The sequence below is a fragment of the Cydia amplana genome, chromosome 4 (genome assembly GCF_948474715.1).
Source record: "Cydia amplana chromosome 4, ilCydAmpl1.1, whole genome shotgun sequence".
NCBI classification, from domain to species: domain Eukaryota; kingdom Metazoa; phylum Arthropoda; class Insecta; order Lepidoptera; family Tortricidae; genus Cydia; species Cydia amplana.
In genome coordinates, this window is record NC_086072.1 from 11,293,033 (window position 1) to 11,319,212 (window position 26,180).

Here is a 26,180-nt window from a genome sequence, read left to right on the forward strand (position 1 = left end):
TTAATTATAACATTTTTATTTATTTATTTCGAATGTAGGTACTTAATTACTAACATATACGGGTCATCGGGTTTTACATACTGAGATACACAGATCTATGGGATGCTGCACACTGGCTATAAGTTATAGTTAAAAGTTATTTACTATGTAAATATGTTGAATACTAGCTTGTAATATATCTGAGTAACTGGTAATCATTTGAATATAAGTAATCTTATAACAAAGAGTATTCAAAATTGCTACACTTTAAGTATGCCACTTCAAAAACGATCAACATCGAGATAAACAAAACGAAAAATAAAAACATAAACATGAACATGCACTTCTTTCGTCTTAAACTTATATTATATAGTTACACAATCGTATAAATAGGAATAGCATAGTCATTTCATTATTACATGAACAGAACACACTCTTTATGCGAGTGATTTGTTTATTTTGACGTAACGTCTAACTCGATTTACTGTTTCATGTAATAAGTCTAACGTGGTTGAAACATTGGATGCGACAACACGATGGACGAACGATGTGCAAGTGAGACAGAGGTATAAACTGTAAACGTACGTAGTCTCGCTCGTACACCACAGCCGCATCTTGTTGCAGCGCCAGTGTAAAGACCACCAAAGTGATACTGTTTAATGTTGCCATTACACGAAAATAAACTTTAAAAAAATCTTGTCCTTATAAAATCACTTATGAAGCAGAGCCGAGCCTCGCTCTGCCCTCCGTTTCTAATTGCTTATTAAGATAAATGTCCTCATCGGTGGAAGTGTCGATGAGGTCGAGCGTGAGCAGCGGCTCGTTGGGGTTGAGCGGGTCCTTGCCCACGTCTTTGCAGATCCCCACGAATTGCTGTTCCACGCATAATTCTTGAAACCTAATACAGTCTTCTACAGTCCAGTCTTGATGAAGCGGCCACACATCTGTAGGAAAAATGCAAATATTTATATTTGTGAACTTCAAAAATAAACGGTAATACGAGATAAACGATCCTATCGGAAATAAACAAAATAGGCCAAATATGTTCACATGATTTCTGGACGACCCCTCACTTGCTGGCGCCGCCAGGACAGTTCCTATCGTGTCGTGGCCGTTCTAACACACCGCCATAAAACTCTTATCTTCAGACTAGGGCTCGCGGTCGGCTCCGTGTTTCGTTTACACGTTTCGAATACCCGTTTCCGAGTAACACGTACACGGTTTTCTGGCCCGTTCCGCACGTGTAATTAGGATTCGTTTCCACGGATAAACGGGTATTCGAAGAAACGGATCTTATTTACCCGTGGCTCCGGACACGTCCTTGACGAGTAGCGAAGGAACGGACCGGCGTACTTAAGAGCTACAAATGAATAAATTCAGGACGAGTTTCTGTCATACTTAACCTTATTCTGTGGTTCATAGAGTCGAAATTCATTAACGGTTTACAAAACCCTTTTCTGAGCAGGTAGTTTTTGCTTGCAATGTTGCAATGCAATACGAATAGAAAATTAGAAATACAGTATATATATGCTACTTATCGAAGTAGTATTTTATATAAGACTTAAAATACTAACACTTTATTGTTTAGTTAACGAAAAATGCTGCTTTAAAGTAAACATCCATTTAAAAGATTTATCATATCATACATGGCCAGATTTTATCGTGTACCGTCTTTAGCAGATGGTGGACATATTTACCTACGTCGTAGGAGTAATTTGAATCCTAAACGAAACGAAGGATTTTACAGTAAAATCCCAAGTCTAGCGAGGGACTCTAAAATAGAATCCTAAGCAGAGTGAGGGATTCACACGTTAACGCTCAAAGTGGAAATATTTTTGCTAACATAACACACATAATGTTTTTCACATCACCTATGAGGTAATTGTTATGTTTGACAATATTATTTAAGGTAGTAAATGAATTAAATATGTAGTATTAAAAGTTAAAAATTGTGTCGTAGAATAGAAAAGTGCCGCTTTGATCCCAGCAAGGAAGAAATAGCCCTCACCGGAATAGATGATTTAACTTGGAAAAACTGCATATTCCGAATTGACCGACTAAGTGGCGAACTGGAGTCATACTAAAACACAATTGGTACATATTTTAAAAATCTTATTTATTTCGTGTTCATTCTAATTGTTTATGCTCTCCCTCTTAGCATAGAAAAATGCTTGCTAAAAATGCGACTACAAAACAATGCGAAACTTCTTAAATTTTTGCCGCTGCATTTGTTGCAATTTCATGTGAAAGAAAGAAAGAAAGAAAATACATTTATTTATGACAAACACAGATGACAAAAACTTGTTGACAAATATACAATGTATATATAACATAAAGAACAAATGCCATAAAAGGGTCACAACTCAGCATGTAGCTGGCAAAGCCAGCGCTGTTCTTCCGTTGTGACCCAGGCGTACGCAGTTCGACGACGAGGCGGCTATGCTTTAATTAACTAATTAAAAACTAGAACTATAACTATACCATCCGTCCGTCTGCATCCGTCTATGTGCAGACGTGTTCACCTTATTACAACGACATAAAGCTTATAATTGGTTGTGACAGTTCTGATAGTGGTTTGGGAACCTACTTGTTTTCGGCGATATCAGACAAAAGGGTATTGGAAAACAACACGTTCTAATCTAATGAATAGAACACCACCGGCCGTCATTTTTTACCTGAAGTGTGAAAGTGACCCAAGTGAACATGAATGATTACCAATTTTGAGATCTATCTCAAAGTAATTAACAATAAAATCGCAAGGTAACCAAGGTAGCATGGGTTTTTAATTTTAAGGCTCTCGTGTGAAATCCTACGTTTCGAATGCCGCTTTGTGTGTACTTTTTTTGAGTCGTTGGCTGATTTGCTGTTTTTGTGCAACAGTAAATTGATAAAAATAATGACGATGTATAAATATGTATTTTCTAAACTGTTAAACTAATATAAGTGGTAGTATTTTTCTGCATACCTATTCCTCACGAAACTATTACATCATTATATATAAAATGTGTTTTTTCGATGGAAATATAATATGTAGGTAATGAAATTAGCTTAAAAACAATAATAGTAAAAAAAAATGTTCTAAACTAGGGACAAGTAGGTTTCAAATTAAAAATAGTTGACAATTTAGAATAGGGACACCCACTTCGTCTCATATAGCGAAATATGTTATATCAAAACAGTTAAAAACCATTTTAAAAAATTCGTACGCCAAACGAGTTCATCTGTAGTCAACATTCAATACTAGACCTACTAGGTTTTGCTGATATTGTTTCGGATCCGTTCGGGCCGGTGTTAAGTACCCGTGTAAACGGAGATACGTATCTGAGAAACGTTTCTTGGATACGTTTTCGGATCCCGGCGGTTCCGTGTAAACCGTGTTCTTAGCACCGCCGGTCTTAAGAACACGGGTATTCGTTTCGGCGTGTAACACGGATACCGGGAGCCCTACTTCAGACCGTCTAGCATGAGTTGCGTGCCGCGCGCGTGTCCATTGAAGTCACACAACATGTGTGGAGTCGCGCACCGCAACGCAACTCATGCTAGCAGGTCTGTTCGTTATGTTTAATAATTGGTAATGGTAGTATTGGTACAATTTGACAAATGCCAACGATAGAAATTCAGTTTGCAATAAATAAAGAAAAGTGTACAATCTTGTTAAACGAACTAACCATACAGTCTAGCCTTTATTGCCTGCGGCGGCAATGAGCGCGCCAAGGGAGCGTTGGCGGGCACAGGCCGCAGATCCTTAATGGCGAAGAGCGCCAGATCCCCGTAGTCGCAGAAGTACACTGATACCATTTCAGTCGATACGATTCCCGCTATTGTAACCCTGCAATCAATCATATTATTGAACAAGTTTCTCTTCGCCAGGCCAACTCGTAAAGGCTCTCTTTATTCATCAAAAACTGATGAGAAAGTTGCATATTTTATCCATTACAGTGACAATGTAATTTCATAAAAAAATTGAGTTTTTCCTCATGTTGGCTGGTAGAATAGGCTACATGACTAATTTTTTTTTATGGTAGCAATCGATCGGTTTTGTTTTTAGGATCAAATGTCTATATGGGACCCATTGCATTAAAGTAACACAAAAGTCGGAAATTGTAGTCAAAGGCCGACAGTCGCACTTCACTCGCGAAACGCCGTATACAAAACGGTCAGGAGCCGTGACGTCATCGCCCATCTTGTAGTATGGACAAAACAAGAAAATTGCGTTTTTGTCGGTGAAATATTGCGTTTATGTATATAGTTGCTATACAATATTTTTTTGGATGAAATGTAAGGAATCGAATGGTACCCTTACTTTTATCGTTTTTGGAAGTTAAAAAAAACTTAAATTTTGAAACTTTCGGTCCTGTATTTTTGTAATTTTTCCAAATTTTATTTTAATACCCACATTATTGTGATAAATTGCTCGTTTGCTATCTATTTTACTAGATTTTGTTATAAAATTCAACATGTGTCATCATCTCTATTGACTTTTATAAGTGATGATTTTGTATGATACATTTTTTACAATTCGTTTTTTCCTCGCGATGAAAAATTACTGGTGAAACCCTCGTGCCTTAAAACCCTCGCAACGCTAAAGATTCCGCTTTTCGAACCACTCACTACGCTCGTGGTTCAATTTTGGAATATGTCGCTTGCTCGGGTATCAATATTAGCACAAGGGGTTTGCTTTGCCCCCTTGTATAACATATGTAAGTATATAGTATTTTTTAAACCCTTCAGTATATTGGTAGGTAACTAGGTACTTTCATCGAAAATTTCTATCAACCCGATTCAAACAAGACTATAATCAAGGAGGTTGCCTTATTTTTATTATACAGGGAGTTATTATTAGAGATGCCACGAATCTTGGTTTTGGCCGAATACCGAATATTTGGCCCCTCCCTCGGCCGAAGCGCCGAATATTCGGCATAACATTTATACATTTTGAGTCACATTCATGATGAAAACTGTTCGCCAACAAAGCACAACGTTTGCTAAGATTTAATTTTGGTTGCTCAGAACGAATGAATGTAGTCAGAGTCAATAAAATCGATCCTATGATAAAAATAAAATTATTAGTAACCAACAAATGCTCAAAAAAAGTCTTCGTAGTTTTTTAGTTAGGGGTTGTCCAGAAATCATGTGATAATAATATTTGGCCTATTTTTGATCACGTGATAATTATGATGCGGGTACCCTTAGACCCTAAGCAAGTCTAATGTCGTTTCTACTGTATAGCGTATATTTTCAAGATGCTAATTGGTGCGATGAATGTTTTTTATTGGGTAAATGCGCATATAAAATAGAGCGGATTATTTAAACTAATTAAATTCTTGAGTAATATTGTTTACTTTGGCTTTCCCGCTTTGAATTAAAAAATTACAAGTGATATCTTCTCTGACCCCCTTCCCCCATCGTGATCATTCGTGAATTTTTTCTCACCCTCCCCCCACCCCCTAAACGATCACATGATTTCTGGACGATCCCTTGAGTGTAAGAGATATTATTTGGCAAAGTGTATTTGGAATACTGAATAGTTGCCGAATAGTCGTGGCATCTCTAGTTATTATCCGACAGATCAAGGAATTGTAACAAGTTAAATTTAAGTTGCGGTATAAAATTGAGAATGAACATGACCGCTTACCTATACCAGGAAGAATCCTTATCATAATACACAGTGTACAGTTCTCCATTGGCCGGATTCGCCGGAGCGTCTGCCTCGGTCATCTTCGGGCACTCCGCCTGCAACGACGCCATCATCGTTTGCAGCGGAAGCCTGGTGCTGTTTGGTTGAACCTGGTGTCAAACAAATAAAAAGTGCTTCACTAAAGGCTGTCTTATGCATACCTACCAAAGTAAAGGTGTTTTATTTAGAACGAGCGACGGTTAACAAATTATACATAAACCTTCCTCTTGAATCACTATTCAAATAGATATTTTAAAAAAAAACGCATCAAAATTCGTTGCGTAGTTTAGTGGCACATACCTACTTAATTTTCCACTCGATGATTTCGAGATTCAAGTTTCCATTTAAATAAATAGCGTATGGTTGGATTACAAGTAGGTGTCTATCATTTTTAATTATTAAGGTAATAAATTTAATTGTTATGTAACATAAAAAAAGTTTAAAAACTGTAACCCAATAGGGAATATTACGCGAATGTCTGCGTAGGGGGCGCCACATCAACAACAAGTAAACAATCTAAGGATCTATCGCAAACGAGAGAGTCGACATTTTGTTATCTAACCTCTCTATCACTTTTGCATATTCGAGCGATAGAGCACAGGCCCCCAATAGCAGGCGCCTCAGTCGGTACAGCTACTGGCGTATCGAGCACTCGAACGTTCCGCGGTCCCTCACCACAAAGTTCCACGGGTTGGCGGCCATGGCGATGTAGACGTCGAAGCACTTGCTGGGCAGGGGCAGCAGCGGCGCGGGCAGCGCACCGACGGCGGCGGTGGCGGCGGCGGCGCAGGCGCCGCGCTCCCGCACCGCGCCGCGCTCGCCCTCGCCCGTCGACGAGCTCCGGAAAATGCGCTCCTTCTTCCGGTGCAGCGCCTCCACGTGGTTCTGCACTGCCTTTTCTTCTTTATCGTCTTTTAGCTTTTCACTGAAATTATTATTACTAATAGATAATTTTCTCTTACACCTTAAAAATGCTTAAGTATATTTACTCCCAAAGAATATACTAGAATTATGGTCCAGTTTACAAACATCTTAACAAGTCAACGTTCCAAGAACATATTTACACAACCTTATTGTCAGTGTCTTAGGGAGGAATTACACCTGTACAATTTCTTTGTCCAATGTGCGTCTCGTGTAGAGAGTAAGACGCAAATCGCAATACACATCGGACCAAGAAATTGGACAGGTAGAATATCTTAGAGATGTGTAATGAAACATATTTTTTTAATGTATTACGTTACGTACAAATAGCCATACATTTGACATGCCCCTCCCCCGCAAAAATCGGCTGACTGTTTTGTACCTATATAAAATGACAGACAAGGCATTTCCAGTTACTAAATGCTCTAAGCATCAATGTCATATTTACTCGCAACAAATTATCATCGCGCGAAGGGTCGGTCTTCCATAGAAAATTTTAATTTCGCACCTTGATTAACTGACAAAGTGGGTTTGCCAGAATATATTTAAATGATAATAGGCTGGTTAAAACGAGACACAGTCTATGGTTATTTTAAAAGTATGTAAATTAACAATGTTGAAAAGATGAGGAGGATTCAGTGAGATGAGACTCGAGGTCGCAATTCCGATATGGTAAGTATAGCCGGCCCGTTCTGTTAATTACAACCACCATACGCACATTATTAAGATAGACTACACTACAACTCATGACTTCGCCACTTCACCAACTGAGCTTTCCGAGCTGTCGATACTAGGGCGTGTTCTTAAGACCGGCGGTGCTAAGAACACGGTTTATACGGAACCGCCGGGATCCGAAAACGTATCCAAGAAACGTTTCTCCGTTTACACGGGAACCTAACACCGGCCCGAACGGATCCGAAACAATATCAGCAAAACCTAGGTCTAGTATTGAATGTTGACTACAGATGAACTCGTTTGGCGTAAGAATTTTTAAAAATGGTTTTTAACTGTTTTGATATAACATATTTCGCTATATGAGACGAAGACGAAGACTATATTAGTTAAAAATAACAGTTTAGAAAATACATATTATGAATTACATCGTCATTATTTTTATCAATTTACTGTTGCACAAAAACAGCAAATCAGCCAACGACTCAAAAAAAATACAAACATAGCGGCATTCGAAACGTAGGATTTCACCGAGAGCCTTAAAATTAAAAAAACCCATGCTACCTTGGTTACCTTGCGATTATATTGTTAATTACTTTGAGATAGATCTCAAAATTGATAATCATTCATATTCACTTGGGTCACTTTCACACTAGTGTTCAGGTAAAAAATGCCGGCCGGTGGTGTTCTATTCATTAGATTAGAACGTGTTGTTTTCCAATACCCTTTTGTCTGATATCGCCGAAAACAAGTAGGTTCCCAAACCACTATCAGAACTGTCATAACCAATTATAAGCTTTATGTCGTTGTAATAAGGTGAACACGTCTGCATATGAAATTGCAACAAATGCAGCGGCAAAAATTTAAGAAGTTTCCCATTGTTTTGTAGTCGCATTTTTCTATGATAAGAGGGAGAGCAAAAACAATTAGAATGAACACGAAATAAATAAGATTTTTAAAATATGTACCAATTGTGTTTTAGTATGACTCCAGTTCGCCACTTAGTCGGTCAATTCGGAATATACAGTCTTTCCAAGTTAAATCATCTATTCCGGTGAGGGCTATTTCTTCCTTGCTGGGATCAAAGCGGCACTTTTCTATTCTAGGACACAATTTTTAACTTTTAATACTACATATTTAATTTATTTACTACCTTAAATAATATTGTCAAACATAACAATTACCTCATAGGTGATGTGAAAAACATTGTGTGTTATGTTAGCAAAATTATTTCCACTTTGAGCGTTAACGTTTGAATCCTTCACTCTGCTTAGGATTCTATTTTAGAGTCCCTCGCTAGACTTGGGGTTTTACTGTAAAATCCTTCGTTTCGTTTAGGATTCAAATTACTCCTACGACGTAGGTAAATAAATATGTCCACCATCTGCTAAAGACGGTACACGATAAAATCTGGCCATGTATGATATGGTAAATCTTTTAAATGAATGTTTACTTTAAAGCAGCATTTTTTCGTTAACTAAACAATAAAGTGTTAGTATTTTAAGTCTTATATAATATACTACTTCGATAAGTAGCATATAGGTATACTGTATTTCTAATTTTCTATTCGTATTGCAACATTGCCAGGCGTGACTCACTCCGCGATTTCGTCGCTTTGCTACAGGTAGCTAAAAGTACAACCGTTCGGCCCCAATTTTGGGGAAAGCCATAAGCCGCGCGTGGCGCTGTCGCCATCTAGCGGCCATATCTGTGCTGATCGTAACAGACGCGTTTTGTTAGAGTGAGTCTTCTGTACTTAGTACTATCATTTATTCTGTGACATTTCAAGCAAAAACTACCTGCTCAGAAAAGGGTTTTGTAAACCGTTAATGAATTTCGACTCTATGAATCACAGAATAAGGTTAAGTATGACAGAAACTCGTCCTGAATCTATTCATTTGTAGCTCTTAAGTACGCCGGTCCGTTCCTTCGCTACTCGTCAAGGACGTGTCCGGAGCCACGGGTAAATAAGATCCGTTTCTTCGAATACCCGTTTATCCGTGGAAACGGATCCCAATTACACGTTTCTTAATTACACGTGCGGAACGGGCCAGAAAACCGTGTACGTGTTACTCGGAAACGAGTAAACGAAACTCGGACCCGACCGCGAGCCCTAGTCGATACTACTTACTATAACAGATTAATTCAATATTACTTTTTTTGTTCATAATCGAGACTTTGGTAAATTGATGACATCCATGCTCATGTCAAACGGGTCGCGTTTGCGACGGAAGTTACGTAAATATTAAAATGACGCTCGCCGTACAAGGGAACAATATAGAAATAGGTAGATTTTGACATGTAGTTTGTACTCACGGCTGCAGATAGTCGTACTCCATGAGGATGGCGTTGTTGACGGAGGCGAGGATGTTCTGCGGGCCGGTGCGCACGAAGAGCTCGACGTGCGGCGGCGCGGCGGGCGCTGTGGGCGCCGGCATCGCGCGGCACAGCACGCGCGCGCCCAGCAGCAGCTCGCGCAGCCGCGCCACCATGCCGTGCGCCGCGCGCTCCGCCGGCCCCAGCCGCACCTGCATGGCCTGCCACCCAAGACACCGACACGATAACTCACTCGCTCTACTACTACTTACTACCTATACACGCAACTAAACTTGCTACCCATTATTCGTTCGACTACAATATAATAATGGTCTTTCTTCCCTGTCTTTCCCGACTCAAATTATCACCTTATCAAATGTCATATAATTTGTTTACTTACGCATCATAATAGGCATTAATATGAATTTTCATTATTCGTCCTTGTAACCCATTTTTAGGGTTCCGTAGCCAAATGGCAAAAAACGGAACCCTTATAGATTCGTCATGTCTGTCTGTCTGTCTGTCCGTCTGTCTGTCCGTCCGTATGTCACAGCCACTTTTCTCCGAAACTATAAGAACTATACTGTTGAAACTTGGTAAGTAGATGTATTCTGTGAACCGCATTAAGATTTTCACACAAAAATAGAAAAAAAACAATAAATTTTTGGGGTTCCCCATACTTCGAACTGAAACTCAAAATTTTTTTTTTCATCAAACCCATACGTGTGGGGTATCTATGGATAGGTCTTCAAAAATGATATTGAGGTTTCTAATATCATTTTTTTCTAAACTGAATAGTTTGCGCGAGAGACACTTCCAAAGTGGTAAAATGTGTCCCCCCCCCCTGTAACTTCTAAAATAAGAGAATGATAAAACAAAAAAAAATATATGATGTACATTACCATGTAAACTTCCACCGAAAATTGGTTTGAACGAGATCTAGCAAGTAGTTTTTTTTTAATACGTCATAAATCGCCTAAATACGGAACCCTTCATGGGCGAGTCCGACTCGCACTTGGCCGCTTTTTATATAAAAAAGGTAAAACAATTTATAAAAACTTCTTGTGCTTAATTAATACGAGAATAATACCAGAAAGTTAGACATGTTATCTACCGGTAGGTAGAAATAAAGCGCGAACTGGACCGCCGGAGCTATATTTTCCCTCTCCTTTTTTAGGTTATGGGTATTAGATCAGATTAAGTAATATGATCCAAGGAAGGAACTTTCGTGCCGAGCGGCTTCATCTGAGAGCTCATTGCCCTTATTTCCCCTCCTACATAAATATGACATTAGCTTTCGGGAGTTTCGGGAGCACTGTACCTGATGAGGGTACGCCTCCAGCGCCGGGCTGAAGGCGGCGAGTGGCACGAGCGAGGACAGCGGCGCGCGCAGCACCAGCCCGCTGTCCACCAGCTGCGTGCGCACTGTGCCCTCGCCGTCGAGCCCGCTGATGATCGTGCAACGGACCCTACAAACAACCAATCCTCTAGAAACTTAGAGGTCGTCACACACTTTTTTGTAAATCTTATGCCCGGTTCACATTCCAGTAGCAATCCAATCCAGTGCTGGAATGCTACTGGAATAATGTGAACCGACACTGGAATGTACCCATTCCAGTGAGCATTCCAGTCCAGTGACTGGAGAGACCGTTAACTTTTCATTCCAGCTCACCCAATCCAGCACCACTGGAATAGTGTGAACAGCCATTGCATTCCAGTATTGGATTGAACGTTGAACGGTGAAAAGACTGGAACATGCCCGGTTCACATTACTCCAGTCCAGTAATCCAGCGGGCTAATCCAGTCCAGTGCTGGAATAATGTAAACGATATGATCCAGTCCAGCACTGGACTGGATTAGCCCACTGGATTACTGGACTGGAGTAATGTGAACCGGGCATTACACAGTAAACGGAACCTGCTAGCGGCGGTATAGATAACTGAAGTATTATCACAGTGACAGCGTCGCCGGCTCACTCACCAGTCGCCCGACAGCGTGCGCACGATGTAGAGGGTCCTGGGCGCGGCGGGCGGGGCCTGCGGCGCGGCGGGCAGCGGGCGGCGGTAGGGCCCGGCCGTGAGCAGCGCCAGCGCGTCGCGCACCAGCGCCGCCGCGCCCGCGCGCGACACCCACACGCGCCCCTCCTCCGTCACGCACCCCACCTCCACCTCGCACGGTTTCTGCACAATGCCAATGCGACACCACATTTTAACAGTTATCATTTAGGGTAGACCCGCTTTCAAATTGTGTCTTTTTTTCATCCCAAAAAAATCCCTCTCCGGTATATTCACAGGGCGAGATAGGCGAGATTAATTAACGAATTCGTTCATAATGTGCCTATCCAATTTTACAGCTCGCCGTACCTGAGTGACGGTGAAAGCGCCGGCGATGCAGAAGTCGTGGACGATCTCCTTATTGAGGTCGAGGTCGCGCTGGGTGGACGTGTCGTAGAGCACGACGGACACGGCGGGGTCGGTGGGGTCGTGTCGAGGTCCGGGCTCCGCCACCAGAACCTGACACAGATCATGTAACTCAACATGTAATTCAACTCGAATTCTATATAAAATGACAATATTAAACGCGTCGGGTTTGTTAGCCTGAGAAATAAACCCGTGTAACCTATAGCCTTCGAATCCCGGAGACCTTGTTCCAAAACTTTCAATCGATCAATCAATTTATTTATTTCGTCATCACAGTCAAATCAACAATCCTCTGCACTGCGTCTACTGCCCAAAGAGACCTTGGCTGAAGTTTCTGTAGCTTGCAATAACGTAGATGTTGATCTTGATTTGGTCGACTCACTGCTCCTGTGCAAACACTGGTACGTCTGGTACTTATTTGGCAATCCGTTTCAGATAAGATTGGATTTAATACCGGAATAAAGGGAGAAAGTTCCTTGCCAAATAAACTCACTAAGCGTGAAGTGTTGGCTCATGTCATGCGACTTTCCGACCCACTCGGTATCCTGGCGCCAGTAGTGATTATGGGTCGCATCATGTTCCAAAATGCGTGTCGTAAGGGTATCGATTGGGACGAGGAGTTGTCGCAAAGTGACAGTGCAGCATGGAGACTCTGGTTTGAGGGTTTATATGCAATTTCTGGTTTAGCGAATTACAGATTAATGAGAGCTTCTGAATTTGTGTTGCACAAAACAAAGCCGACTGGCTTTCGCTGCGATTGCATATTGGCGGTTCGTCTTAGGAAACGGTGAAGTGAAGCTGTCGCTTATATGTAGCAAAGTCCGTGTAGCTCCTTTGAAGCAAATTTCCATAAATCGCTTAGAGGTCCAAGGAGCGTAGATCGCAGCCCGTCTCGCTTCTACGATTTGCAAAGCACACAGATTCAAGCCGATAAATCGCGTATTCTGGTGCGATTATATGACGGTTTTGGGCTGGCTTCGAAGCGAGGGTGCTTAATTAAGACATTCCAAGCCAGAGATTATGGAAATAACCGACGTAAAAGAATGACGATGGGTGCCAAGTCAACTCAACGTTGCTGATGATGCTACCCGCATCAATCCAAATATTATAGGACAGTCAAACCTATCAGCTACACTGTAGAATAGCTACAGTATTCAGTATACGATACGGTACCCCATCAGTGCTGTGGCATAGAGAAATAAGTAAGACAAGAGTGCTCACTCCATACATCAGTTCAGACTATTAATTTCAGTGTCTACATCTAGCATCGAGTAGCGGAACTATCAGTACTGCTACTTGACAATAGATGTAGCACCGACCGGAAAGTCTTATGCTGTTGAGATAAGACTTTCCGGTCGGTGCTACATCTATTGTCAAGTAGCAGTACTGATAGTTCCGCTACTCGATGCTAGATGCTAATAGTCTTTTTGGTACTAAAACTGATGTATGGAGTGAGCACTCTATGTATTTTTTTCTCTATGGCTGTGGTCAGATAATGGAACTGTATTCGTGGGTGCCAGCCGGAAGCTTCGACGCTTATATGACGAAGCTACGTCCCAGTTCGCTGCTGCGCAGAAAATTAACTGGCGTTTCATCCCCCCAGCGGCGCTGTTTATGGGTGGTTGCTGGGAGAGGCTTGTGAAGAGCGTGGAATCTGCACTCAAGGTGACACTCGAGCTCAAACTGACGAGGTGCCACTTACACTTATGGCGCAGGCAGAGCCCTTTGTGAATTCCCGGCCGCTTACTCATGTTTCCGTGGACCCTCAGAGTGAAGAATCACTGACGCTTATGCATTTCCTGCTGGGTACTTCTTCGGGACGTCCAATACCAGCGACATCGTCAGAAACGGACCTTCTGCCACGTACCAGTTGGCGTAAGGCTTCCAGATTGTCAGAACACTTGGCGCCGCTGGTTGAAAGAGTATCTTCCGATACTAATACCCAGACGTGGTCGAGGTGAAGTTCCCCAAATGGCAGTTTGTGACTTTAGTGCTTATTGCGGACGGCAATACTTCCAGAGGTTCCTGGCTGCGTCACAACTGTTTTCCCAGGCCCTGATGGTGTTATACGAGATGCGGACTTGCACACCCCGGGAGGCATTTTATGGCGGCCCCTGCGTAGGCTGGTGAAGCTCCCCCTTTAATAAAAAAGGGGAGAAATGTGGACGACGCCCCTTTTTGTAATATTTACTTTTTTATATTTTTGAATTGTATTGTTTTATTGTAGATTTATGTAATTTTTACGATTTGTTTGTTTTTACTCATTCTTCTGTTACATTTCAACAAATAAACTGCTATCATTAAACCAGTGATCTCATGATTTATATAACGTTCACTAAATAATCAAGGTTCCAAATTCAAAACCAAAACTAAAGATTCTGTGACTTAAGTAAGAGGAAAGCACGCAAACATTTTTGAATTTTTCACTTATCATTGTGCTTACAGAAGCGACCTTTATATTATACTAGCTGTTGCCCGCGACTTCGTACGCGTGGATTTGTATATTGGTGGTTATATATTCTACATTAGCTTAGAACATTATGCAGCAAGAGATTGCGGTAGGACGCTTAATCATTTCTTAATTATTAATATTATACAACGCATGAGACTTTTCTTTCACAACCTACGAAGTTTCAAGCCCCTAACTGAATAAAATTGTCCTCGATGTAATCCCTCTAAACCCCCTTATAAGATTTTCATGTCCTCTATTTAATAAAACCTACTACCTAACTACCTATTTACGAAGTTTCAAGTTCCTAGCTTTAAATAAAATTTGCACCCTAAGACGAACTTTCATCCCCTTTTTAACCCCCTTAGGGGTTGAATTTCCAAAAACGTTGCAATTACTTTTTTGTAATCGGCTATTATGCCTTTCTAAAAAGTTTCAAAGCATTTGTAATGGATTCAACTTTCAACCCCTGTTTAACCCTGTTAGGGGATGAATTTTACAAAACGCTGAAATTACTTTTCCTGTATTTTAATAATATCCCGAAATACAAAGATTCAAGTCCCGCGTTGGAAAAAATGTTTGATATCCATACAAACTTTCAACACCTTTTTCACCACTTTAGGGGATGAATATTCAAAAACGCTGAAATTAGTTTTCTTGTATTTTAATAACATATATTTTTACGAAGTTTCAAGTTCCTCGCTTAAAATAAAATTTGAACTCCATACAAATTTTCAACCCCTTTTTAACCCTGTTAGGGGATGAATTTTACAAAACGCTGAAATAACTTTTCCTGTCTTCTAATAATATCCCCAAATACAAAGATTCAAGTCCCGCACTCTCAAAAATATTTGATATCCGTACAAATTTTCAATCCCATGTTTTACCACCTTGGGGGATGAATTTTTAAAAACGCTGAAATTAGTTTTCTTGTATCTTAATTTAATACCGTTTTGCAAAGTTTCAAGTTCCTAGTTTAAAATAAAATTTGCACCCTAAGACGAACTTTCATCCCCTTTTTAACCCCCTTAGGGGTTGAATTTCCAAAAACGTTGCAATTACTTTTTTTTAATCGGCTATTATGCCTTTCTAAGAAGTTTCAAAGCATTTGTAATGGATTCAAACTTTCAACCCCTGTTTAACCCTGTTAGGGGATGAATTTTACAAAACGCTGAAATTACTTTTCCTGTATTTTAATAATATCCCCAAATACAAAGATTCAAGTCCCGCACTCTCAAAAATATTTGATCTCCGTACAAATTTTCAACCCCTTTTTTACCACCTTGGGGGATGAATTTTTAAAAACGCTGAAATTAGTTTTCTTGTTTTTTAATTTAATACCTTTTTACGAAGTTTCAAGGTCCTAGCTTAAAATAAAATTTGCACCCCAGGACAAAGTTTCATCCCCTTTTTTACCCCCTTAGGGGTTGAATTACCTAAAACGTCGCAATTACTTTTTTTGTCATCGGCTATTATGCCTTTCTAAGAAGTTTCAAAGCATTTGTAATGGATTCAAACTTTCAACCCCTTTTTAACCCTGTTAGGGGATGAATTTTCAAAAACGCTGAAATTACTTTTCCCGTCTTATAATAATATCCCTATATACAAAGTTTCAAGTCCAACACTCACAAAAATATTTGATCTCCATACAAACTTTCAACCCCTTTTTCACCACCTTGGGGGATGAATTTTTGAAAACGCAGAAATTTGTTTTCTTGTTTTTTAATATAGTACATTTTTCAAAGTTTCAAATTCCTAGCTTAAAATAAAACTTGCACCCCATACAACCTTTCATCCCCTTTTTAACCCCCTTAGGGGTTGAATTTTTCAAAATCGCTTCTTATCTCTTGTACACTTTATAAATTCAACCTAGTGTGCAAATTTCAACTTTCTAGCTTTTGTAGTTTCGGCTCTGCGTTGATGAATCAGTCAGTCAGTCAGTCAGTCAGGACACTTGCATTTATATATATAGAAGATATAAGTTTAAAGGGTTTTCGGACTTCTAGATAGTTAGTTGTTTCAAAATGAGAAGGAAGAAAAACATCAGGGTTTTATTAGGTACTTAGATGTTTGTCATTGTTATTTAGTGACATGGTGACCTCTGTTTACATTAAAAATATAAAGAGTACCCTTGTATTTGAAACTAGCGACCCGCCCCGGCTTCGCACAACTTATACATAAACCTTCCTCTTGAATCACTCTATTTCTTAAAAAAAACCGCATCAAAATCAGTTGCGCAGTTTTAAAGATCTAAGCATACAGACAGACAGACAGAGAGACAGCGGGAAGCGAGTTTGTTTTATACTATGTAGTGATAATAATGGTTACCTCCCCGGGCAGCCGGCGCTGCACCAGCTCCGCGCCCACCGCGCTGGCCGCCAGCTCCTCCGCGCCCTCTAGCCGACACAGGATGGCCTATATCATGAGATACATTACAATTCATTAATCAGTTGGTTAATTTGCAAGCAATTTGCAGATTTGCATATAAATTTAGAAAAAAAAAATACGATATTTTACCAAAGAACAAATAACACTGATAGGTATTACTGTGACATACAATAATGATATAATTGTAGAAACGGATAATACCAAAGTTTTTTTTTATTAAATTGAGATAATAAATTGACATGGAAAACCTAGATTGACACTATATGTAAGAAGTTAAATAGTTTTTCATATGCATTGTATAATTTAAATAAAACCGTAAGTTGGCCTGGGGTAAGTTTAGTGCCTATCACAAATATGTAACAGCTACATTGTGTTATGGTATCATGTTCTGGGGTTACTCAACCGATCGGGAATTGGTGTTTATATATTTTTGAAATACTATGTATGTTAAATTAAATATTAATCAATTTCCAGTTTATAATAGTGCGCGGCAGCGACACAAAATCTCAAATGAGCAATTAAACACAGCCTTGCGTGCAAAAAGTGTTTATATGGTATGGCACCCAAATTGTATTACCCCATTTAATAAGAGAATCTAAAATTCCTCTACATATATAAAAAATATTTAACGGAGTTTTTGGTACAAAATGCTTCTTACTCTTTAAAATAATATTTTGACTATATACTATATGTCGCATATTTATTAAAATTAGTATAAGGCTGTAACATGTTTTTCTTTAAATAGTATGAAAATACTGTTAAAATTAGTTTTATTTTCTTAAATAAGATTTGCATGCCTATCAGCTGGCTGAATACATTGTTCTATGAAATGTATTTGACAATATCCACTTGACTGTATTCTTGCAAATAAATGATTTGATATTTGCCCTGCTCTGCTTTAGTGGGTGCTGAGCAAACTGAATTTTGAAGTCCCTATACCGGACTATTAACAACCTCGCCGCAACAAGTTAATGTTGTGTGGAATACCTGCGCGGGAAGCTTCCTAAACTGTGGCTCAAGAATCTTGATTTTGTTCAAGTCTACAACATCGTCGTCTCCGTGGTCGCCCAAAAAAACGGCCGCTGAATCTTCTTCGATTTCCAAGATTTTCGCTCGTTGCCATTCACCGTCGTCTATATTAACTGCATACCTTAAAAAATATTCAGAAGTAACACAGATTTGCAGGATATATTCACAGTTTAAAATAAGGATATAGAGAAACCTTTTATCTTACCACGCATTTTTAATGATCATATTTTTATCAACCGGTGTTCCGCCATGTTTGTAAAATCTCTCCATATCGGCGAGTAACGTTTCGAAGGCATCCTGCAATCAAACATTTGTGCACCTTAAATTCGTTATGTTACTGTAACTAATACTTATACTTCTTGAGGCCGATTCTGATTGTTAAGGAATTATGTTTAGGCACCTCACGCGTAACAAGTGCAATCAAAAACCTGCACAAATTGTTAAATCAAAATCGGCCTCCTGATGATGTTTAAATATAAATAGAAACATAGTAAGGAAACAATCATCTCACCATTAAGCTTCCTCTTCTCAACGATATATACATATTCATACTTACACTGTAATTTGGCCCTACAATCCGGAGCCAAATTTCGAGTGGGGAATTTGCAACGGTCACGAAAACATTCCAATAATTCTCTTCAGGGAACTTAAGAGGCGGCAAATCGCTGTCGATTGTTTCGTCCGACAAACTGTTCTCGTATAACAGCGGTGGTGCGCCCTGCAAACGGAAACCACTTCAACATCTACTTCAGGCAAACTTGGTCTTTGGATCGATAGGAATAAAATGTAAAATCCTTGGTAATCTAAATTTTAGTCTTGTTTAAAGGTTATATGTACTTCACAGCCGCGCCACTCTGTATCATGATCGGTGCAACATGCAAGTTATTTTAAAACAATAAATATGTCACGAAATGCAGCTATGTGATGAAATCGCTTTTGAATCATGACGATGATTTTGAGATGAGATGTTTATAATGATCACTAATCTCTATTATTTAGTGCCAGTGCACCATCCGCACTTGACAGACTAATCAGCGTCACCCGGCGCGCCGCGGCGGTTTACTATGAAACTCTCCATACAATAAAATTTAGCGAACTCTTTAACGATAACAAACAGTTTGGTGCAACCGACCCTTAGTCTAGTATAATTGATTGAACAGACGACTGTCAGTTAGTATAATTTATCGGTTGTTTAGACGCATGGTTAATTTCTTAGAATATGGCCTAAAATTTAGACTCTAAATTAAAACGGTTATCAATTATAATTAATTAGAGTTCTCACTGGTAAAAATCTGTAGCCAACTAGTGTTAACCAAACTCCAAATACTTTAACAACAGCCTGAGCCCGTTTTATATATGTAATATACAATAGAGATCAGTGATTCGTAATATGTGTATTTTCATCTTTACAAGTATACAGAATCTAGCTAACGACAGTTAAGCTATAAAACACTATAATCTGGTAGGGAACACTTTTGCTCAAAATATATTTGTCGCATACCTAATCGCATTTTATAGGCTTAACTTTCGTTGCCCTAGCTCTACCTAAAATTAAGTGTACAAAAAGAAACCTACAGGAGTGGTGTCAATAATTTGCAAGAGATATCTTCTCTACATACCTCTTTGTTTGGGAGAAGTATTAATAGTCCGTTAACCACTCTGTCTTTTAATATTCGAGGACAATTTTCCACCAGTTCTTGCCAGTTACTGGGCAAATTCTCTCCAAACTTTTCTCTAAAAACATAATTCAGCGCTACATGACCACTTCCTTTATTTATAACATGACAATGTCAAGTGGATGTAAAATTAAGGGGTTTCAATTGTTACATTTATTAAGAAGGTAGGTATGGACTGAACTTTTACAATAAAGTGCATGATTGATTTGTAAGTAATTTTGCGTCATGCATTTCTTACATATAAAATAGTATTAAGGTTATACCTACTTAGAATTATCATAAGCAAGGTAATCGACTCAAGTGAGATTTTAGTTAGTACGTTTAGGTATTAAATCAAGTAGTTAATGAGTCATGTCAATAGCAAAATTGCATGTCTGTATAAGTTACCGAAGAACTTACAAGTCCGTATACGATTACCTAACGCGAATCGTTTTTAATTGCAGAATAAATCACAAAACGCAATCTAATTATGATATATAGGGCAGCTGTTTTTTTTATTGCCAATATCTAATTTAATAATTTTTTTGTACATGCTAATAATTTGCTCACTCGAGTTTCAAGTTTATTATCTCTGATATTGAGGCGAGATCCTTCGTTTAGCTGGGTTTCATGTACTGACTAAGTATAAGGCCTGAGTGGACGCTCGAGTTGGGCGTGCAGCGGGGCGGGGCGTGCGGCGTGCATGTTAAACAAATGCAAGCGTATAGGAGCGGCCTTAGTGCACGCTGCTCAAATTACTTGTGAGCCCGACGCCACGCTGCACGCCCCACCGAACGCTCCGCTTCGAGCGTCCACTCAGGCCTTACACTAAATCCTAAAATCCAAAAATGATATGCTTATTGGCGTCCTCTCTTTAATAAATATAAGAGAAAAAACGGGCCGGTAAATAAACAATATAGCTCAGAGCAAATTGTGTTGTGCATGCATCAAAACGTTTTGCCCTTGAAGAGTAAAAAAAGTACCTACGTAGTTTAGTTTGGGATGATTAAAAAGTTAAAACAACTTGGGGTTCATAGACTATGCATTTTTTTATATACAATTGTGGTTATAGTAATAGGTACTTATACTCTTTGTCTATCATTCGATAAAGTTTTCATAATTCATATTTATTCATAATATTTTATTTGCAAAAAAAGGATTCACGAAAGGATTATTTACGAAACAGAACGGAACATGACAAAGCGTACATTTCAATCATAAAACTGTGCAGTTTATCATATCTACTTTACTGTAAAAGCCAAGACTTTCGAAGTTATATAGATCGTACCTGTATAAGTGTGGCACAGTGCTAGCCCAGAGGCCGGCGTCGTGTTCGGCCACTAGGTCCGCGAGGGAGGCCACGGCCTTGCCCGGCGAGGAGGTGGGCATGCCGCCCGACTGCGCGCTCTCTATGTCCACGAGCAGCTTCACGGCCGCCACTTCCTTGGCCAACTCTTGGGACGGCGATGAATCTGGATATGACGACGTCGAATACGCCGTACCAACCTGTAGTTGATAGGATATAGATATATAATATAACTTTCGTTTGTAACTTAGCGGTCACTTACAGCTAGATGAATACAATAATCATATGGTCGAGGTAAAAGCTAGTTTCATACAATAATTATATGTTCTTGGTCGTGCCTCTGCAGATTTTCTACTTGTAACTTATACGTATTTACAAACTTCAACGTGAACGTTATTACCTCCAGGATTGTTAACATTATAAATGCACAGTCAGCACATCTATTGTGCAGTAGGTATGCAGGGACGCAAAGCTAATATTTTTGCTGACGGTAATAACGCTGACGGTTTATACAAGAATAAAATTTAACTGACGGCGCATATCTATTAGCGTGTTATAGTTGTAGATATAACATGGAAATATGAATCCAAAAAGCGGTTATACCTTAATTGAGCAGTCGTAACTGACGGGTCCTCGTTTCGGTCGAATGTCGTGCACCTTGTAAACGGGCTGCGCTAGGCCAAGCTTGCGACAGGTCCATTCCAACTTGTCCACGGAAGAGCTGGAGTCTGGTGGTGGTTCTAAGCTGTATGCTGGTGCTACATGTGTCACGGGACCGCTATGCTCCTAAAAATAAGCTTAGGTTTGTATCACACTCATCGGTCTTACCTATAGATATACTTAGTTCATTACAATTTACTTACAACAAAATCGTTATTAGTGGCCGGTAGGGGCAAAGGTATCAGATCAACAGTGTTCAGTCGGTCTCTCAGGTTGGACAATCTTTGTGAAGCTGACATCTTAGAGCTTTGCTTAATGTCCGGCTCCTTTTCTGTGCGTATGGAATGTTTAACCTGCAACCATTTGAGAATGTACATAAAAGCCTGGCCAATCAATCCAATCATCCATTTGATGAGTGTTGGATGCATTATGTCATGCATGTAGGATAAGAGACACTTCACTTGGTTCTACATACTGATATTTTTCTTTGCAATTTTAGTATGGATGGAGTAATCGTAGAAGAATGAAGACGGTTGGAATAGTTGAAAGTGGTCACGGTTTGTTTGCCCTTCACTAGGCACTTACTTACATGTTAATATCCTACCTACTTATACCATATGCGAGACTTACCCATAATAGGTACTTAACCCAAAACGTTGCTTAGATTGTGAACATTCTAAATCCCAAATTGACTTCATAGCAGAGTAGGGGCATTGGGATGGGCACTGCACAGAACTGGGCACCACCACGCCATGTCGGTTATTGAGCGAGACGAGCTCATCTTCTTTCTCGCAATGTAATAATAATAATAAACACATCATTTCAGCCTATATACGTCTCACTCCCACTGCTGGGCACAGGCCTCCTCTCATGCGTGAGAGGGCTCGCAATCTCGCAATGTACTAATTAGAAATTTAGAAGAGGTGGTCAGGAGTTGTCATGTAGTAATAGGCGTAATAGCCCACGTACCTATTATAAAGAGCCGCGCAGTAAACCTCGCAGAAATCATCAGGACATGAAAGTGTACTTACATCTTCTGAGTGCGTATTGACAGGTGCCAGGGGTACCCTTTCAGAGAGCCTTTCTGGCTCCCTCGCTGGCGCGGGAGGGTTGACTGGTTTGGTAACAGCATTATATGTAGTCCTTTCCGTTCTCTCAGTATTTTCCGTCGATGGTTTCGATGTCGTTTTCGTTACGGGGGGTTTCGTTTCGTACGGTTTAGTGAATTTATTATTGTGCTAAAATCATGTAAAGAAAATATATTCTCTAACCGAGATTTCAACCAAAGATGGTGAAAAATATTAGTATTATTACAAATACCATCCAATAAGCTAAGTTAGAAGTTTACTTATAAAAATGAAGCATTATAGATTATGTATTTACCTTGTTGCTATAATTGTTGTTGAATGGTGTTCCGCCTTTCGCCCGGTAATATTGGTTTGAGTACTGATTATTGTAATTATAGCTCGCGTTGTTATACCTGGCGTATGACCCGGTAGTTGCTGGTTTGCGCCACGAGTCTTCTTTTTTGGGAAACCGATTCTAAAAAATATAACAATGATAAAAATAATGCAGGGGACCGTGTTACCTACAACAGCTACAACCATAAAATATAAGTGGATACCTCTTATGTTTCCTTTTTAGTGGGTTGTGAACCGCTTGTAAGGTAACTCGTAAATAGGCCATAAGCTGTAGACCTCGCGATAAGCTTAATAAAAAATACTTATGTTGTCGAGTCATTAGTTATCACAGCAAACTCACAATAATCTTAAAAGCCATAGACCTTACTGGCGCTTAAACCTTTCATGCCAATTTCCGACATTTAGAATATTTTCCTAAAAACGAAACAACAGAAGAATAGGCTACATGACTAATTTTTTTTATGGTATCAATCGATCGGGATTGTTTTTAGAATCAAATGTCTATATGGGACCCATTGCATTAAAGTAACACAAAAGTCAGAAATTGTAGTCAAAGTCCGACAGTCGCACTTCACTCGCGAAACTTCCTATACAAAACGGCCAGAGGCCGTGACGTCATCGCCCATCTTGTAGTATGGACAAAACAAGAAAATTGCGTTTTTGTCGGTGAAATATTGCGTTTATGTATATAGTTGCTATACAATATTTTTTTTTAAATGAAATGTAAGGAATCGAATGGTACCCTTACTTTTATCGTTTTTGGAAGTTAAAAAAAACTTAAATTTTGAAACTTTCAGGTCCTGTAATTTTGTAATTTTTCAATATTTTATTTTAATATCCACATTATATAAATTGCTCGTTTGCTATCTATTTTACTAGATTTTGTTATAAAATTCAACATGTGTCATCATCCCTATTCTATCTATCTACCGAACCTGCTCACGAAATTTCATGAGAATCTGTTACGAAATGAGACTAGCAGGTTGCAGCGAGAACATTCTGACATACGCTCAGTTAATAAATAGTACATTTTCAAAAGTAATGACTATTTACATAAACATATACAAAAAAAATAAGTAAGAACAAATAAAATCTTTGGTTTGAAACATTGTTCATGATTAATTCTGAACTGTAACCCTATACAATTTTGCAAAAAAAGATGTATCCACTTCAAAAATTACTTTTTTATTTTGCAGGCTAATCAACTTTTTTTGCTGACATAAGTACTATATTCTTTGATTCTAATAGGGACTGTCTCTTTTATGATTGTGTCTGAAGGCCTAACCAAAGAAAAATGTTACAAAAAAAGCTGATTCCCATTTTAATGAGAAATTTAAACATTTATCTTACAGGGTAACTAAACCTTGGTGTTGGCTTCTTGCTAGATTTTTGACGGGACACCATAGCCGCAATGTGTTGGGTTTCCTGACTTGCTATCGCATCAACATACCATTCCCCATTCATTTGTGTCACTTTGAAACCAGGAACATCAACAAAGAGCCTATCCAGTGTTGGATAACCCAACTTTTTAAATGGTATCCACTCTCCTTGAAGTTCACGGTAATCCCCTGTGGAAAAAAAATCAGTCTGCAAGTCCAAATCTGCCAGCCCAAAGAATACCTACCATACAATTTTAAATTTACAATTGAATTATGAATCTCACAGCAGACTCGATATTTCCCCAGTGGAAGCGAGTAAGGTAGCATTAAACATTAAATTATTAATATGCACAGAATCATGTGATCTAAATATACACTGTAATGCTTTAGGACTTTCATTTTTTACACAGGTCACTTCCTCTTGATCAAATTGAAGCCATTCTGCTGTATGGCATTCTGCCACCCTATAATTACTACACATATTTAAGTTTTGACCAATTTTAAGGCAGTTAAGGTTCCTTTCAAAAACTATTTTGTACTTACTGTTACATTGTTTGATGGTCAGAGCTCCTTTCACTGAGAGCAGTGTGGCCCGAAGTGCTGATATCACTTGATCTTTATCAGCCATTTTCGCTACAATCAATCAACACATATTTAGGAGACATGTCATAATAAAAACACTATTAAGTTAAGTACGAAATAGGATTTTGATTTTAAGTTTGAAAAAGTTAATTATGGCTCCAACCATATAAAAATACTAAAATTAAATAAATATTTCAACCATACCAATCTTAATACCCGCTATAGTCTTAATATAAACATGAGTACAGGTTAATATACAATGTTCTACTATTTATTATTTTGAAGACATACCTTACTTGAAAATATGTTAGCTGCAGAAATCTGTCAGCGCCGGATTCAGTGCGGTATAACAGTTGAAACAAGTAGTACACAAAAAAGCCTACATTTCTATTATGCAAAATGTTTATTGGATCATGAAACAACTCCTGAAAAAAAAGATTTTGACGCGTAAGCAAGAGAAATCAGACGGTTTCACCAATTACATGTTTTTATTATTATTCTAATATCGAGCTAGTATTCTTTCCACATTTTTCTGTATAAATGCAGCAGATTACGTCCTACCTTAGAAATTATGACAAATTGTCTTATTCGGAATCTCAATACTGCAATCAACCTTTTAATTTCGTAAAGTGGTTAAAGAATGTCGAACGGACAGCGGACAGCAAGCACAGCGAACAGTCAATTTCTCCAACAAAACGTGTTGCAACATTAAAAAAATATCCCCAGATAAAGGCCAGTCCAGACGGGATTACCAAATCGACCGACTTGATCAGAAAAGATAATATTGGCGTCAACTTTTAGATTTATAGTATTATTTGAGCGCTCTGAATTTAAAAAATGCCCCCAAACGCAAATAATATCGTCAAAAATTGGTGTTATTGCGTCCACGCGCTCATTTTGTTGGTAATATCGGTCATAATTTTATTGGCGGTCACAATCGGCGAACCAAATTAGCGTTTGCGTCCACACCATTGAGGGCCTACTGCGCTGCGAACCACGTTCAACGTGTTGCCTCCCTGTCACACTTACGTAGGAATTTACAAGTGCGAAAGAGAGGCAACACGTCGAACGTGGTTCGCGGTACGCTCTCTGATTTAATCAGACTGGCGAAAAAAAATTCCCGTCATAAAAAGAAACAAAATATATCTTTCTCCCTCTCACTTATGGGTTGCGGCGCACTAAGGTATCGCTGCGGTAGTGTGTTATGGATATTAGGAGCATTCTTATAGCCGTAAAAAATAAAACGAATAAGGGTCTCCAAAATAGTTATTTTGATATACTGGGTCAACCAAATCTTGTCAGTAAATAGGAACAAAAAAACTATAC

The 26,180-nt window shown here is 39.1% G+C and overlaps 1 protein-coding gene across 1 annotated transcript; it reads right to left on the reverse strand.

Annotated features, from left to right (window-relative positions):
- Positions 1 to 25,277, reverse strand: LOC134647223 (tudor domain-containing protein 7). Its single transcript, XM_063501460.1, has 21 exons — positions 25,146 to 25,277; positions 24,816 to 24,905; positions 24,244 to 24,461; positions 22,856 to 23,014; positions 22,504 to 22,710; positions 21,676 to 21,825; positions 21,416 to 21,598; positions 20,795 to 21,012; positions 19,471 to 19,585; positions 18,408 to 18,569; positions 18,057 to 18,148; positions 17,810 to 17,972; positions 16,763 to 16,849; positions 11,929 to 12,078; positions 11,546 to 11,745; positions 10,887 to 11,034; positions 9,566 to 9,786; positions 6,332 to 6,581; positions 5,615 to 5,766; positions 3,648 to 3,808; positions 1 to 923 (listed from the first exon to the last, which is right to left on the reverse strand). The coding sequence occupies exons 2-21, from the start codon at positions 24,898 to 24,900 to the stop codon at positions 694 to 696; spliced, it is 3,351 nt and encodes a 1,116-aa protein (XP_063357530.1). The 5' UTR covers positions 24,901 to 24,905; positions 25,146 to 25,277; the 3' UTR covers positions 1 to 693.
- Positions 25,278 to 26,180: the final 903 nt, after the last annotated feature.